This window comes from Hippoglossus hippoglossus, chromosome 13, assembly GCF_009819705.1.
Source record: "Hippoglossus hippoglossus isolate fHipHip1 chromosome 13, fHipHip1.pri, whole genome shotgun sequence".
Lineage (NCBI taxonomy): Eukaryota > Metazoa > Chordata > Actinopteri > Pleuronectiformes > Pleuronectidae > Hippoglossus > Hippoglossus hippoglossus.
Genome location: NC_047163.1, coordinates 28,942,080 through 28,959,612, shown reverse-complemented (window position 1 = coordinate 28,959,612; position 17,533 = coordinate 28,942,080). Strand labels below are relative to the sequence as shown.

General features: G+C 38.7%; 1 protein-coding gene across 1 annotated transcript in view; it reads right to left on the bottom strand.

The window, feature by feature from the left end:
* Positions 1-8,382: 8,382 nt before the first annotated feature.
* LOC117772532 (neurofibromin-like) overlaps positions 8,383-17,533 on the bottom strand; it is a 157,145-nt gene continuing 147,994 nt past the window's right edge. The window contains 3 exon segments of the mRNA XM_034603738.1: positions 8,383-10,631; positions 11,654-11,880; positions 17,411-17,457. Of these exon segments, the coding sequence (XP_034459629.1) occupies positions 10,346-10,631; positions 11,654-11,880; positions 17,411-17,457 (560 nt within the window). The 3' untranslated portion in view covers positions 8,383-10,345.

The following is a 17,533-nucleotide window of genomic DNA, read 5'->3' as shown; positions in this document are numbered from 1 at the left end:
ACTGACTATTGATAAGGACCTCATACAATCACACATAAAATTATCCAAACTAACCCTTTAAGTATGTATATGCAGTTCATTACTTAGCTTCTGTGCTTGTGCCCATCTCTGCTTCTTCTAACTGGGGATGTGCTGACCACTATCTACTGTAGCTAATTCACTGACTACAGAAAAATACCTCATACAGCTACACATTTAATAATCCTATCAAACTGTTTAAGAGGTAAAATGCATCAGAAAGGTCACATGTCCTATTTGACAATGTTTTAGTGTGACTAAGTGTTTCAAATGAAAGTCTGCGGTAGCTGCTAGCACTGATTTAGATATGTTTAATGCCCACCAGATTGTATGTGTAAAAAGCAACCTCTTACATCAGTGTTGAAGGGGGAATAAAAGGTGCTGTTTCTGTAAAAACATCTGTTATTTCATGTTTTATAGTAAGTCTTTACTTAAAACAATCGTATTGACAAAAGTAGCTCATGTTAAAAATGCAACAAATCCATAGTATAATAGTGCTGTAAAGTATATCAAATAATATGTAAATATTACTTAGAAATGTCTGGATATAAAGTAAATAAAAGCTAGTTAATTTAAATATTTTCAAAATTAGATACAAACTTAGTTTAAGTACAATTTACTAGCAAAATGTGAGTATATTTTATACCTAAGGGTTAAAATTGCCAGTAAAATCTACTTAAGTATTCTGTATCTACCAAGTCTTACTAGTAAGTAAACTTTACTTGAGGATTTCCCAAGTAAAAATTACAAAGAATTTCTGAGTGAGAATTGTTACCTAGCTTCTGTTAAGTAAATGTCACTCCAAATTTTTCTCAGTGTGAGTAGATGAGTGAATTTTCAGTGGTCATTTTTGATGATTCACACGAATCTTACATTATCACACTCCTCCAAGAGGATTATTCAGACGGCGCAAATTATATACCTTGATTATGAAAAGTTGTGTTCTTAATAATTTTTTGTCACCAATGATGCGTGGCATCAAATTTCAATTTTTCACCATGAAACAGGACGTTGTTGTAACTTCAGTGCACATTATCCAATCTGCACCAAACTTTATATGTGAGTCATGGCCTGAACACATCTACATACAAATATTCTGTCATAGTCATAGCTCCCCCTACTGGCAACGAGAAATAACATGTTTTATACTGTGATATACTCCTTCAAGCAGGTGGACCACATCCAGCTGACGAGAGAGACTTTGACAATGGCAAGTGATGACTCCTACACTGTAAGTTGACCATATAATGTATATGTTTACAATGTTTTCTTGTCATGTGTTTTTTTTATACCTGTCAATCTTAGCTAGATTAGCTATACAGGGCAGTCAAAACTAAATTATCCTGTTCGCCCATTATCCCGAAAACAAAAGCCCACTTCTCTGAAAATACACACCGTACAATGACATGTGACTTATTTCATTTCACAATTATTTAGTAGTTTGTAACTCTTCTTCCTTGTTTCAACCCGACGTAGACCTCAGTTATGAACTTCCCCTCACTGATGCCAAGTGAAGCCAGTGAGGTCTGGTCAGGAGCCGCTGCTACTGGAGGCAGAAGATAGAGAGGACGAGCTAGAGGGAGAGAGTCAGAGTGGGGAGACGAGAGTGCAGGTACGAGTGGTACACGAGGCAAAGGATGGAGAGCTACACAGAGAGAAGAGAGTGCAAGTCCTGGTGTGAGAGGCAGCGCAAAGACTCAGATAGGAAGAGCCAGAGGAAGAACGACAGAGAGAGGAGATAGTGCAGGTCTTAGTGAGAGAGGTGGCGGGAACCAGAGAGAGAAAAGGAGGCAGAGGCAGAAGATTCAGGGAGAGAGGTGCTAGAGATGCAGATCAGGCCTGGATTACTCAGATATTTTTACTTCTAAATTCAGATAAAACTGAAGTCATTGTACCTGGCCACTTCAGAGAGACATTCTCTGACCAGATAGTCACCTTGGATGGCATTAGCATGGCCCCAAGCTTTGTTTGACCGGAACATGTTATTTTACCAACACATAAAACAAATCTCTAAGATAGCCTTCTACCACCTGCACAATATCAAGAAAATTGGAAACGTCCTGTCTGAAAAGGATGCTCAGTTCATGCTTTTGTTACCTCGAGACTGGATTATTGTAATTCTTTATCATCAGGATGTCCCAGTAAGTCTGTGAAAAGTCTCCAGTTGGTCCAAAATGCTGCAGTTTATAGGAACGAGAGGAAGAGATTATATTCTGTTTTACCTTTTCTGCATTGTCACCTTGTAAAATCCCGAATGGAACTGAATTTTACCGGGATGCCAGCACATAAAAGGCATAAAAACAGGCAAGAACAGGATAGCATAGCCAATATAAACCGATACCTCCGGGTAGTGAACAGTATAATCTGGCGACAAGTGGAGGGAAGACCAGGGTTCTTATACTGCCTCAAGTGAATAGTGAGAATCAGCTCCAGGAACCAGCAAAGGAGAAACTATGCCCATGCCCAGACCTGCCATGCCAATCACACACACAGTCACAAATGCTAGACCATTCAAAAGACATTAATACTTACTTACACACTAGAGATGCACGGATCAGCTCCATCCAACATCCAACATCCAAATCCATATGTATGCTTGACTCATCCACCCATCACCCACCCAAAGTTATTATTTTCTCCAACTCAACCTCTACTGGAGATAATATGGTAACATATTACACTTAAGAAGGCTGGTTTCAATTAATTCACATTTAAAGCAACATGCACAACACAGTGGGAGGTACTCTGCACAGACAGCACCAATCCTCCAAATTTTTCAGGTGAGAGATGGAGCAGTGGGGTGCAGCAGGCAGGGGCAGGAAGTGACGTATTAAATCAGCTGCATAATGTCATTTTGTTTACAGCTCCTCCAACACTGTCGTCAGCTATTATCACCACAAACTCTCTTGACATCTTCGTCTGTGCCTTCTACATGTGTGACACAACTTTTTCACGGGGAGGTATTGTTTTCTTTTCTTTTTTTTATTTTTGCGTCTGCCGCATTTTACAAGCGTCATCAACTCCCCCCTACTCACTCGTGGTGATTACAGTGGGGGATCTCCTGGATTTCTACAGACTTTATTGTAGGAGGCCAGGTGGATAAAGTCAATAGAAACTGCAGAGCGTCTTACTCGGACATTTGCGTTCACACATGCATCTCCTCCGAAGAAAATACAGAACAACTGCGGAGTCCAGTGCATGTCTGAAAGCAGCTAATCACACATCAGCCAGGGTGCACACCATGACAGTGGTCAGTCCCTTAAAAATTACAGCCTGTAGTGCACTGCCTGTAGTCCACCCCAGCTAAGCTGCTAAAGTAGGAAATTCAATGGAGTAGGGTTTACTCTAACACTGTGAGAACCCTGAAATAAAGACAGCAGTCGACCACAAGCGTCACTTCCACTAACGGGATGGTCCAGAAAAAATTTATTTCAGTGATGATTGTGCTAAAAGAAGAGCTGGTTTCGGCTAAACTGCTACTGCTCCCCAGGTCCTAGCCCTCCCTGTGAGTAAGCCAGTCACGTTTGCAATATGATGGCCTCTTGGCCTCTGACTTACTGTTTGAGTTTGGTTTGAGTTTTGGGAACTGGGAGTGACTGATTAAAGTGATGCTTGACACCTGAGTGGGTGCGAATTCATCCCTATCTATGGGTGCCTTAGCATTCACTCTCTCTCTCCTCCCCTGGTAGGTTGGTTGGTTTGGTTTGATTTGGGTTGTTATGTATTTGGTATAGTTACATCTCAACATAATCAAACATCCACAAACATTACTGATTAACTGAAGGACATATTTCTTGCTAATTTAATGTACTTAAGGGGATCCCCGCTGGCTTCTAACACGTGACACACACAAAGATGAGAGAACAAAAAGAAAACAAATATATCCCGGTGAAAAAACAGTGACTCACACGTAAAAGACACCGACAAAGATATCAAAAGAGTTTGTGGTGATAGGGGTTGACGACAGTGTTGGGGTATTGTAAACATGATCATGTGATCTCGGCAGCGGAATTAATACATTACATCCTGCCTCCGCCTGCTGCACCATCTCTCCCCTTAATAATGCGGAGGATTTGTTGCTGTTGTGAGCGCGTCTGTGCAGAGAACTTCCAGCTGCCTTGTGCGTAAAGTCCGGACTCAATTCTCCGGACTTTACCAGCAGGTCATGTATGAAAACGGCTTGTCTTTCTCTCGCTTGTGCAAGCATACACTGACACCGGCTCAGCTTACGTCTTTGACCCGCATGATGATCGATGATCTTTTCTTAAACTAGTAAAAAAAAATCTTCATAGCTACGAGCATTCATTCTTTTATTCAACCCTCGGACTCCACTCGCTCTCTTCCTCTCTCTCTTGCACTGATATGAAGACACAAACACACGCACTTAGACACATACAGTATCATCGGACACAGGTGTAAACTCAGACTGGGTAAAAACTAACTTATTTTGGTCTTCACCAATACAAATGTTATTTTTTCATGCAAAGTGGTGAAGTGCAATCCGATCAGATCAAAGTTTTGGTTGGTTTTATTCGAAACGATAATCCCCCCTCCAGCCTCTGAAATGCAATTCTTACTTCTAGACCAGCAACTAGTTGGGTCTACTGTGGGACCAGTTTTTCTGACTAAGAGACAGTTCTTTGGCCGTCTAAACACAGAGAACTGGTTCCAGATTAGGCAATGGCTCCAAACAACAAGTGGGTCCACGAGAATTTCTCCACAAGCATAGTACTCCAGCCTGACTGATATATCAGTTGGCTGATAAAATTATCGGTTGGCTGATAAAAATTGGCAGATGTGAGCCTTTCATAGACATATTGCTATCTGCGTTATGTCTGCTGGTATGGAAACTTACGGAGTACACAATGCATTTCAAACACTTGTTTGCACAACACTGTTTGAAATGGTGTTATTAAATAGTTTGTTTACAATGAGTGTATTCATTCTCTTCATGTAAGTTTTATATTTGGTTGTATTTCAGTTTTAGTTTTATTTAAAGTTATTTATGATAAAGTATAAGGTTAAATTGCAAAATATCATGCCTCAATTACTTTTCTTTGTCAGGAGGATATCTTATTTATTTAATATATTGGCCGATAAATCAGTATGAGAAACGTTTTTCTCGCTAATATTGATATCGTCGTCAGATCCCAAAAATAAAAATCAGTTGGACTCTGCATGTTAGAGTCTGCTCTTGTTTTAAAACTGCTGCAATCACAAAGTTTCCTCTGTAATTTCAAAGTGGAGGATAAATACGATGTAGTCGTTCTGCTGGGTAGGCTACCAGGGCTGTCTTGTGACGTCTCCTACCTCAAACCAAAGTTCTGACTGGACCAACACATGTCTTTGTTGGAGAACAGAGTATACATTGATTGTAAAAATCTGAATTTGAGTTCAGCTTTTAAACTCATTTACATTCATGTTGTGATTTGATGTAACAGATTTCAGTATTCCATTTATTTAGTCTCAAAATTCACACATAAAAAAAACCATGCCCATACAAGCGCAAAACCATACTCGCGAAAGAGCAGCATTTCAGCATGTCTGCCTTGGTACATGTATGTGTGCGTGCGTGTGTGTAGATAATGACTGAGAATACGGGTTTTGAATGCTTTATCATGAATGACTTGTCTCCACAGAATAGTTAAAAAATCGATTAAATCAACTGAATAAATGCACCTGTTTGTGCGCATTTTCACTCCCAGAAGCACAGATAAAGGAAAATGCACCCTTTTGCACAAAAATAATACTTCACACTGATGAAATGTGTTTACAATCCGCGTTAGGAGCCTTTACTGAACACAAACATATGCGATAATGTGAAAAAATACTGGATATCACAGTTTTATATTCACCCACATTGGTGATGTTGCTCAACAGTTGGGGGGGTCAGATTACATGGAAGTCACAAATTGTGTGTGTAAAGTGATAGATAAGCCACAAGAGCAGAAAGGCTTTCTAGACGTGTAAAATTGTCACATTCCTCACACCTTTGTTTTAATAATAGTATTTGTACAGTAGAAAATATGATTACTTGTATGATTATATGTATTGTCCTCACAATTTTATGATCACGCATTACAGTTAATAAAACTGAATATATTTCATGTTTCAACTAATATACAAATACAAGTAGAAATGAGGTTTTCAGAACTAAAGCAAACCTTACTCATAATACTTTGAGGACACAAAACTAGAAATAAAAGTATGTAATCAGTCAAATTACTTAAGTCATAATTAAGTATGTAACTTTGTTGATAGTTTTATTTACTAAAGGTCTGAATTTACAGTCGATGAATATTGTAGATGGAATAGTATTTACAACACTGATAAATCTGAAGTTTTAAATAATAATGAAAAAAACCCCAGCTTCCAGCATATTTAACCTTCACAAAGTAAAATCATACTTTTTTGTTTATCTTGCTGTGTTGAAAAATAAAAGCTTGTTTGTGTCATTCAGATAGATTCAACCATTGTGGAGAGAAAAACATTTTATTACTAACACAGGAATAGTTCAATTTGTATATTATTATACAGAAACTAACTGCTTTACAAAAAACTAAATGATACAATATCACATGTATGTACAGTGTAGTAAATATACCATCTCAAATTGTACACAAAGTATTTACAATTATCACACATACTGCATTAAAAACAAAGCTCAGACTAATACTCTACAGACATTAGATTTTGCATAACATCAAATAAAACATGCCACCCTTTGAGGTTTTGTTTTCATCTTTACAAAGCTATGACTGTTTTTAAATTAGTGCAAGTCAACCACTTTTTTAAGAGGTTAAGGATACATAATCCTTAGTATTTCCATTCACATACCAATATAAATAGAACCTGGAAACAATGGAAATTGATAAAACAGTGCTTAAATAAAGCTTGCCTTCAGATTATTCCTCGTAGCGTTTTGTTACATTCGCCAATTGTGTTATTTAGGCTTTGGACACTTCTTTGAAGGATATCAGGGAGAATAGCTTTAATAACAGTGCCTGTGAAATTGTTTGCGAGGGATGGATTAAGTTTTGTTCTGTTTCTGTGGAATCTGACACTGAAATTTGATTAAATATATAGCTTCAGCAGCCCTGACATTAGACCCGAAAAAGTAGTGACCTCTGTAGTGATCCATAACTGCTACACGCATCCTGTGTTGGAAAATATGACTTTGACAACTTAAAGGTAATGACACTACATAAGTGACTCAAGGGGTAAGCCTATTTACATGAGGAAGGATGACTCATTTATTAACACATTAGCTGGTCAGTGTGGTCCAGCTGTTTTTTTTTTGTTAAAGTTTGAAAAACCCCACATTAAATAGGACTTGTGGCACATATAAGTTATTACCTTCCAAAACAGACAAGCTGCTCATCACTCACACTTTTATGTAGGGCAAGGTGCTGACATTGACCGGTTTTAAACTTTTCTTTTGTCCAACTAAGCTACACCATCAACACCTTCTAAGTGTTTGCTAATATCCCCATTTGTCAGATTCATCTCTCTGTGACAGGATGCTGTTTGTCCTTTTGAGTGTGACCTTTGCAATCAGATGTATTAAAGACACATTACACAATGTAGTTTAGTTAAAGTATATGAATCCGAGTGGCAATCATCCAGTTCTTTGAAATATTCAGATATTTTACCTGTGGAAAAAAACATTTTGAGTTCGAGTCCTGATTCACAGAGCAAATCTGAGATAAAGGCCAACACGAAAAGTCAGGATTCTTCAGGCTACGATCCACTTCCACAGCTTTAAGTGGACAAGCTAATTTATTCTCTTTAGTATTAAAACACATTTTTCCCTTTATGCTGTTCTTTGGGCCTGAACTACAAAATATTATTTCTGAGGCTATCTAATGAAAGTACCCCTCGCCATAGCATTCATCTCGTGAATGTTTCGAACCTCCATGGACTGAAAAAAACAACTTAAACATCTCCTCAGTCAACTATTATACAAGAAAAACTCAAGTCGTAAACTGATTCATACATGCGTCCATACACTCACATGAACACTGAATGAGCAGCAGAAGTATGGAGTTGTTACTGACAAAAAAAAATTCAATCTGAGTTGTGCAATACCTGACTCTTACCATGCATACATGATAAGGCAGGATAGAGGCATTTTGACAAATAAACCACATCTGAGGTGTGGATGGAGGTTGCTAGTGCAGCACTGATAAGCATATCTCATTGTGCACCTGGTCAACTGAACAAAACTCAATCTATGGAAACGTGTTCACAGCTGCTACCTGTCTGCCAGTTTACAATAAACCAGTGTGTTGAATCTGTCAGTAGGTCTCTACTCTCTAGGCAGCCATTAGTTTCCAGATATTTTAGTCAACCTGCAGTTTTGATCCCATCATTTCATGTTAAACGTTGCAAATCAGCTGAACATTTTACGGTGTAAAAATTAAATGCTCTCTGGTGGACAAATTCTGGGATGACACTTAACAACCTAAAACATAATTTTTCCTCTTGACATTTCATCTGTTTTTGGTCATGGCGATGTGTTGGGTTCTGCCTCACATTGCCTTGTGTACGGTGTACGGTAGAAGCACATGCAGTTCTAGAATCTCTGTAAGATGTTTAATAAAACGTGATGACTAAGCCAATGACTGCCTGTAAGTTTAGAGAGATGTTCAGAAAAAAAATCTGAAATACTACAGTCTTCTTCAGAAAACACTGATTATGTGTAGCTGAGTAGTAAATGTGCCCAGAACAGTCGTTGAAAGTAAACTACTGTTTCCCTCTACTGTAACAGAGCATGTGCTCTGGGGGTACAGAGGGCTGGTTTGAAAATCCCATCTGCACCACCAATAACCTGGGGGATTATAATTACAGATCTTAAAGGAAATTCACAATTTCACACTCACTGATGAATCAATTGACGCATTCTTATTTGTGGGAGCTGTGGAATCTCTTGAAGGGAGGGCGCTGAACTCCCTACTGATGTTGAGTGTTCGTGTTTCACATTTCTCAACCCTGCGCTGGAATTAGAGAATACATGAAATCAGAAAGAGTTATTTTCAGAGTGAAATGTTTGTAGCTGAAAGAACATTAAGAAGTCCAGGGATGAAATTAAATGTTTGGTTAGATTCCTTGTCCTGGCAACGTCTTTGATCAGATTATTATTTAAGGCTAACTGATCAAGGCTTTTGAGAAATGTGGCATATATTTTTTTACCACACAAGGAGTCAAACTGGCTTACATTGGTGATCAATACTATATTTCTGAAGAAAAAATTGTTTTTACTCTGTAAGGGCTATACTGAAAACTGTCAAATCTTCTTTTAGGTAAATTTTTCATTTAAAAAGACCACAGGGATAAAACGTCTAACTGTGCATTGGCCCTTTTTTATTCAAATGGTCACTGGAGGTCATTAGTATAAGGTAATTATCACATTAACAGTGATGTGTTGCTCCTGTTCACTGTAAAAAAAATCAAATTGGTGGTTGACAAATGAGTTGAGGATTATTGCCTGTTACACTTTTTTTTTCACTGTGTAAACAAATCAAAATGCTTTGCTGCTGAAAATTCAGTTCATACTAAATGTAACCTACATTAAACAACTAAATAGGTTAATAAAAGCAACTGCACAAAAAACAAACAAAAAGCTTGGCGGTATTTACACTGTTGTGTTACCCCTAGTCTTTTACAACCTTCATATTTAAACTTTGAAAGTGTTTTAAAAGATTTGTGTAGCAATATCTAGCAATACAGGATAAATACTTTTAGGCAATAGGGTATATGGATGATTGTATATTTGACGATCATTGGAGGCTGGTCATGACACAGCTTGTGTGAACATGTGGTGATATGGAAGGCTCACCTCCATAATTAGTACCTGTTCTTTATCCTCAGCAAGGTTTTTTACTCTTTTACTTTACAAATTGTACACAATGAAAAACCCTGACCAAGGCACACCATGGAGAAAAAGTCAACATTGAAATTAGCACTAGGGACTGGTTATACATAATCTGTCTATGTAAAATATGTACAGAAGTGGGAGAGGGGGACTGACATGTCAAAGCAGGACCGGGATGAATGTCTCATCATTTTGGATCATGTCACTGACAATAACTGTTTAGTCATGAGAAAGGCAAATGGATGTGGTACAGTCAATACATGTCCCAAACTCAACCTTAATGTCCAGTTATTCCAAAAGACTTATCTCCAGATACAAAGGTAATAAAAACAAAAGATATTGACTGCAGAAGTGAGGAACAATTGAACAGAACCTTGTCCTCCACCATAGGCTGGCTCACATAAAATATTTCAAGCAAAACTCTCCTCAAAGCAGAACACAATATCACTTGTTCTACTGCCAAAGCAACAAGCTTGAAGAGGGAGGACATTTTAAAGTCGAGTGCAGTATGAGGCCTTGCAGACTGAAGGAGGGGCAGAGAGAAAGAAGAGATGGAGGAGGTTGGGAGAATAGATGGGATGGCATTCCCTGGCGCATCAGACAATCTTCTTGATACTGGGTCTCTTGAAGCTGCCGGCACTGCGCTGCTTCTGGACCTGACTGGCTGAACCGTGGCGAGTGCGACCCCCAGTGGACAAAGCAGAGCTGGGGGACAGCTGGACATTCTCCTTGTCCACGCCTGGAGGACCATAGGGAACACACAAAAAATACACTGTTTTAAAAGCTTGACATGAGGCAATTATCCACTGTTTGTGACCAGTTCAGGACAGCATAACATTTTTTTTAGATTTGAGTTTCCCCTAAATCAGAGGTTCCTAACTGGTGGCTCAAAGTGAACTGCCAACTCCTTCTCAGTGGGTCACAAGCGTAAGGGTCAACATCATGCTTCAACTGTTTACTTCGAAGTGAATTACTCAACAGTGTTGTCATTCCTAAATGTTCTATCCTGATACAAATAGAGTATGATCTAAAAAATGTACACAAGTAGCCTAAGGATGCTGTTTCTGTCAGTGAAAGCAGCTCATAGCAGAGATGCAGAAGAAACTAAAACTCTACATGTCAAAGGATCAAACACAATATATATTAATTTTGGTTTTATTTACACTGGACACAAAAGAGAAAAAAAATATTTTATCCAGTGAAGTGCTGACACTTTATTTTCAGCACTGCAGCCATGTTTTTATATTTCCTTCCTTTTACATACAAACTCAAATGTTTCCCTCCGACTGTGCTGACGTTACCTTATTATTTCTTCACGGACTGTAAAAAATATTTATTTTCTCTCATACGGTAGCAGTCCGACATCAGTAAGCAAATGTCAAAAAAACAAAAAAGTGACATCTCTTTTCAAGTGCTAATCACACTTGAAAAACAGTACTTCATTCATTTTTCTCCTGGTTCCAATATGTCTTAAACAATATATCTTGCTGTGTCATAAGTATCTTGCTTTCTCCCTGCATTTATTGAGGCAACATGACCATTTAGAATCCATCTCTTCTGGAGTTCAGGGAAACTGGATATCATAGTATAAAAGTGTGGATGTCACCCGTTGAGTAAACATCTGATAAACATCTTTAATGACTTGAATATATTTAGAGGTCAAGAGAGTTATTAAAAAACAGGAAGCCTAGGAGGAGAAAAGTGTAATTGCTCCAGTAACATTTTCCATTCAGGGAGTGAGGGTCTGTCTACATGTGAGACCTAGTGAGACCTGGTGAGTGCTGCGAAGTGGCCAGTGAAGTCATAGAGTTGGACAGGTTGAGGTTGGCAGTGATGCTGAGCTGGCTCTGACTGGTGGGCGGGTAGGGGGAGGTGGGCGTCCTCAACTGCTCCTCTCCTCGCTCCTCGTCAGCTGTCGGCAGGTAGCTATCAATCAGTGCCTCCAAAAACTTAACAATCAGCTCGGCATAGTCTGGTATCTGGGTTTGCTGCAAGGTTAGCAGAGAATATGAAAATAGTTTGAGTGATGTGAGTTTCAAACAACAGTGTTAACACTACTAATGATCTAATATGTGTTCAGTCAGTCTAATCAAGGTCTGTACCAAACCAAGAATTTTGTCAGTCAAATCATATTTGACACATACAACTATTAATATGAATTATTAAAATGCACTCCGTGGGTTTTCAGAGTGAGAGTGATGATGATGTAATAGAGTTGACAAGGCAATTTATTCCTTCAAGCTAATGTATCAAAAAATGGTAACAATGTATTAAGATGCTGAGCTGTAAATTCACCAATTCTAAGCAGAATGGAGAAGTCTGACCAACCCAGATTCACCCTCGGTCTGGGTTTGCATTGCAAACATCTTCAGCAAGCAGACAGAATCACTTGAGTAATGTTTTTACCTTGTTAAGCAGTATTATGCAGCTAGTTCTGGGAACCAAAATGCCCCCAGAAGTAAACTACTACCCAACTTGAAGAATCTCAGTTGGCTGTTTTCAACTAGTGATTTGAATCACTGACTCTCAGGGGGGACTAGTTTAATCTGATGATTTCCATCCATATTATAAGTACTGGGAGAGTCCCACATCAGTTGTGCTTTTCAGCTAATTTAATCTGATATCAAATAATGTATATACTAAATTGAAGTACTGAGCCTCAAGCTTAATGTGAATGTTTACATTATTATAGATAGAACTTTGTTGGGAATGTGACCCTTTTTACACAACCCAAAGTTAAGGGCAATGGTTGGCTAAAACTGGCCCGCCAGATAATTTTGATAAGATTTTGTTTATATTTCACAATATCGGACAGACACAAAAATGCATGGGTACCACGGTTTCCAATCTCCTTCGTGGGAGCAACAGTTATTGAATCCTAACCTCTTCAGCAGTATATTTACAAAGCAATGGTAAAATGTTGGTATTTTGGCTGCAAATGCTCTCAAATGCATTCTCAATGTGTCTTGATTGTGTCCACTTATGTTAATGTTAACACAAGGTCGGAACGGAGTCTTAGACCTACAGATTGTGTCGGATCGGTCCCCAGAACGAAAATTTTAAGGAACCTATTGCTTTTGAAGAGATTATTATTAGGGCAGTAGATTTATTGGAGATGAAAAATTATAATTAGTTACATGTAACTGCTTGGTTTAAACAAATAATTAATAATGCTAGAGAAAAGCAAAAACTCACGAGAGCATTGACATCTGAGGTAATCATTTATGCAGAGCCTTATTGAATTCAAATAACCCAGACCCATTTTTTTTATTTTTTATGTCAGGGTAACAAAAATGGCATGCCTACTAAGAGTGGGAAGCAGATTACAGATGACTAGCTGAAAACTTGAATAAAAGCCTCAATGTATTGTTTCTACCATTTTTTCTAAGTTGACAGTGAAAAAATTTCATCAACAAGTGATGCCTACTGGTCTCCAAGACACCCTTAATAAAGTGAAAGAAGACAACTGACCCACAGTTGACGCAACTACTAATGAATAGCATTGTAAATGTTTCTCTAACCTGTCGCAACTACAAAATTAAACCTGCTCAGCAGATATTCAGCAATTATGAAGAAATCTAAATTATTTTCACATAAGTGGATGCAGTTATTAACTCTTCTCATCACTTACACCCCCACACAAGTAGCGGGTTCAGCGTTTTATAAAACTACCCCTGGAGTCAGTCTCTTCATCCAGGAGTGTGTTGCAATCCAAGCATACCTCTCCAGTGATGTAATATCACACACACACACACCTCAGTTATTAATTAACCAATTTTCTTGAGGGTGGGTTTTTGTATTTATCAAGTTGTCTTAGTCTCAGATGAGAGCTGTTAGGGTTAAGCTTATGTTGATAAGAAAATCATAGGCCATCATATGATATATCAGGAGGTAGAGCTGGTTTATCAATTGAAAGATTTGTGGTTTGATTCCCAGCTCCTGTGATAGCATGTCAAAGTGTCCTTGGGCAAGGAACGGAACCCCAAATTGCCCCTAGCGGCTGTGCCAGCAGGCTGGGAATGGGGTGTGAGTAAAAGACAATACACTTGGTATGGCAAACAATGTATAAATGTGTGTGCACCTTGAGCACTATATAAATGCAGTCCATTTGTCATGATAAGTGACATCATTAAGAACACACAATGCAATCAGAAAATGACATCATGGATAGTTCAAAATAGAATTGAAGGTATCTCTGCATCCTAAAATAGATTGAAAACAATTAATCTCATGGTAGGAAGTATTAGTAGTAGTCAATATATAGTCAGCAAATGACATGATATAGTGTAATAATGCATTCACTTTTGCAATCAATAATATTACAGACACAATCTACATCTTAACTTCATGATGAATATTATGAAATGGCATTATTACAGTACAGCTAGCATTGCCTAATTGGGGTATATACAGCACCAGGCTTATTTGGCCTTTGGTGTAACAAAAAGGGCACAAAGGCCACTGAGTGAAATAAAAGGATTTGGAGCTTATTCAAAACAGAAATTACATGAAAATAATATTTGATTTCATAGGTCAAATTACTGGTAGTTAGATAGTAGTGAAGTGAAGCTTAAACATTGTGTTCAGGTGGCTGATTAACACATTTTTTTTAACACATCGACAAACCCTGACCCATGCATCACTACAGCCTGTTGGCATTTATATCCTAATAACAAATCAGCAAGGAACTCACAAAATGCTTCAGCATACTATTTCCATGTTCATCTTGGGGAAGCTGAGTCCCCTCTTTAGTCCCTTATTAGCGCTGCATATTACTGTTACTATTACTCTTTCAGGGGCGGCACAGGCAGCATGTACTAAAAATATTTTTAACTCAATGTTTACATTCATGGGTTCAGTTTACTATTGCTCATTGAAATCATGTTGTTGTAGTGGGTGCCTTAGTCCTAGTAGGTGAGCTTGACAGACTTCTGTCGGCTGTGAAGATCTCACATTCAGTAGGATATGTGGAGGAGGGTGGGGGTAGGTTGACCCCCAAGTCCACTGAAAGCTTGAGGTAGTTCACACTACATAATTTTAGCCCATTTTTTTGTTGCTTATGAGTTTTGGAAGTCTTAGACAAAAGCTCCAGATCGGAGCTAAATAAGCGTTCGATCAGCAGTTGCCAATCGCTATGTGTGAACTCTTTAAATACTGCAAGTAGGTTTCAAGCATGCTAAGTATCTAGATAAATCAGTTACAAATACTGCCAATCAGAGTGCAGGACGGGTTGAAGGTGGGGAAGGTACATGCAGTGGTGAGATTCCCCTCTGACTTTTACATTGCACATGTCTGTCTAAATCCAGGCATGGGAGGGACAGGGTAACACAAATTCACTGCAGCTCACATTAATTGTAGCGGGTTTGGGTCGGGTTCGGACACAAAAAACAGAATGCCTTTAGGGTTTTGGTCAGGCTTGGATTCCAACAGAAGAATGCGGCCCAAGTAACACTCTATTATATACAATTAATAACGACTACGAACCTTACAAAAATTTGCTAATTCTTCAAGAGTGGCTGAACTTAATATTTGATATGGTTGTTGACCAGAGGTGTGGCAAAATGGCTGAAGGGCATGCCCTCGAAGTACTACGTGTCACTTATGTTTGTGAAATTTGATATACCTATGGAACATCCCAAGACGTACAAAACAGCCTCTTGGAGCCATATCTTAATCCCAACTCTAAATAGATTTTGTATTCAGTCATTTACAGGGATCCTACTTTAACAAACTTCTCTTACAGAATTAGATCAACATACAATTTGGTCAGTTCAATCTAAAGCCTTTTCATGAATGCTGTTGTCATGCCACCACAATAATGCAGTCCACAGTTGTTGCAACTGACATATACTATGTCCAATCTCCCCTAAATTTCCCATGTTTGATAAGAGTCCTGGTATGAAGACATCCACATACCACTATGCAGTTGTAATCATAGCAAAACCCACTGGCAACATGAAATGACATGATCTCAGTTTTATATGCTTCTCCTAGTGGGTTGACCATATCTCCCACTGACATGGGCATGATATCTCCAGTGAGGCAAATGGGTGTATGTAATTGTGAGTGAGAGAGAAAGACAGTGACAATGACAGCAGGCAGAATATCTCTGCACACAGCTCTACAATGAAGCAACAGCACAAAACATTAAGTTTCAAATAATTCTGAACTTTGGCAAGGGAGGACAAACTGAACTGTACATTTTGTCTTCGGAAAAGTAAAGATGGCCGCTGAGCCTGACATAACCATCCCAAGGCTGGAACTGTGTGCAGATGTACTTGGCATGGAAATCGACAGTTGATAAGATGGATCTGACACACTTTCCATCAATGCCTTTACAAGTTCACCACCCTCCTTAGTAGCAGTAGCATACCTCATCCAAATAGCTCACTCTTTATTGAAGTCTGTCAAGGACAAGTGTCATGGTTGGCACATTTGTCATCCTACAGATTACAGACAACACTGATGGCTGAGGTGACAGCAGTCATGAACATAAGACCTCTCATCTCAAGTATCCTAAGATACAGAGTTGCCTGTCATCCTCACTCTTAGAGGGGCTTCTGACCTTTAAGACTGGCACTGCTCATCACCTTCCTCCTGCTAACTTTGAAGAAGCAGACATTTTCAAAGAGGAATGCAAGATCAAAAGCCTGTTGGATACCTTTTGGATTGGGTGGAGATGCGAGTACCTTAAGACGCTGAAACTTTATCCCAAGTACCAAGAGAAGCCAAATGTTCCAGAGGGGAACGTTGTTCTCTTGAAAGACTACAGCTGTATGCTAGTGCAATGTAGCTATGCTAATGCTGTGTGTTAATGTATTTATGTATGTGCAGTTTAAACTGCCTTATTCATTATTTATGTTAAATAGATAAGGATTAGCAAGACAGTGGGGGAAAAGTAGCCAGCTAGGGAGGTGCAGGGGGATAGTTTTTATATATAGATTTAAAACAGATTTGTGACTACAGACAGACCACCTACGTTTTAACTTAAGCAATTGAAACAAAATAAATTCTGGCAGCTCTCTGTTTGTGTTCTCTCTGCACGCTGTTGTCAGTACTTGTCAAAGAAGAGTTGTCACTCTGTAACACTATACAGAGTACATAGTACAATCAAAGGTTCCAAGAACCCTTCAACTTCTTGCAAGGAAATGTTGGACACATATTTAGCATATCAGTTACACTTGCTTTTACTCTTTAAAGCTACCTGCCTATGATAATGAATGCAATACTATTAAAGTACAAGGTCCATTCATCAACCTATTAACTCTATTGGGGTGACAGAAGAAGCTGGAGACAATGTTGCTTTACTCTTTTTTATATTATTGAACAGCTGGTGGACGTGGTAAGAACTGAAAACTGGACTTCAAATGATATGCATCCTCTCTGATACTGCTATGTGTATTGCATGGCAACAACCTGCAAATTGGTGTGGTGATATTGAATTTCTTCGTTGTAGATGGCAATTGTACCTGAGAAAAAAACATGTTTAAACCAACAAGAGGACAGAATTATTCATACCTTAGAGAAGGGTCCGGCAAACCTCCAAAGTCCATTGAAGCCAAAGCCTGTCAAATGAGAGGGAGGGGAAAGAATACAGTTGCATAGAGCTGTTAATATATTTCAATTAAATGTCAAAGCTTG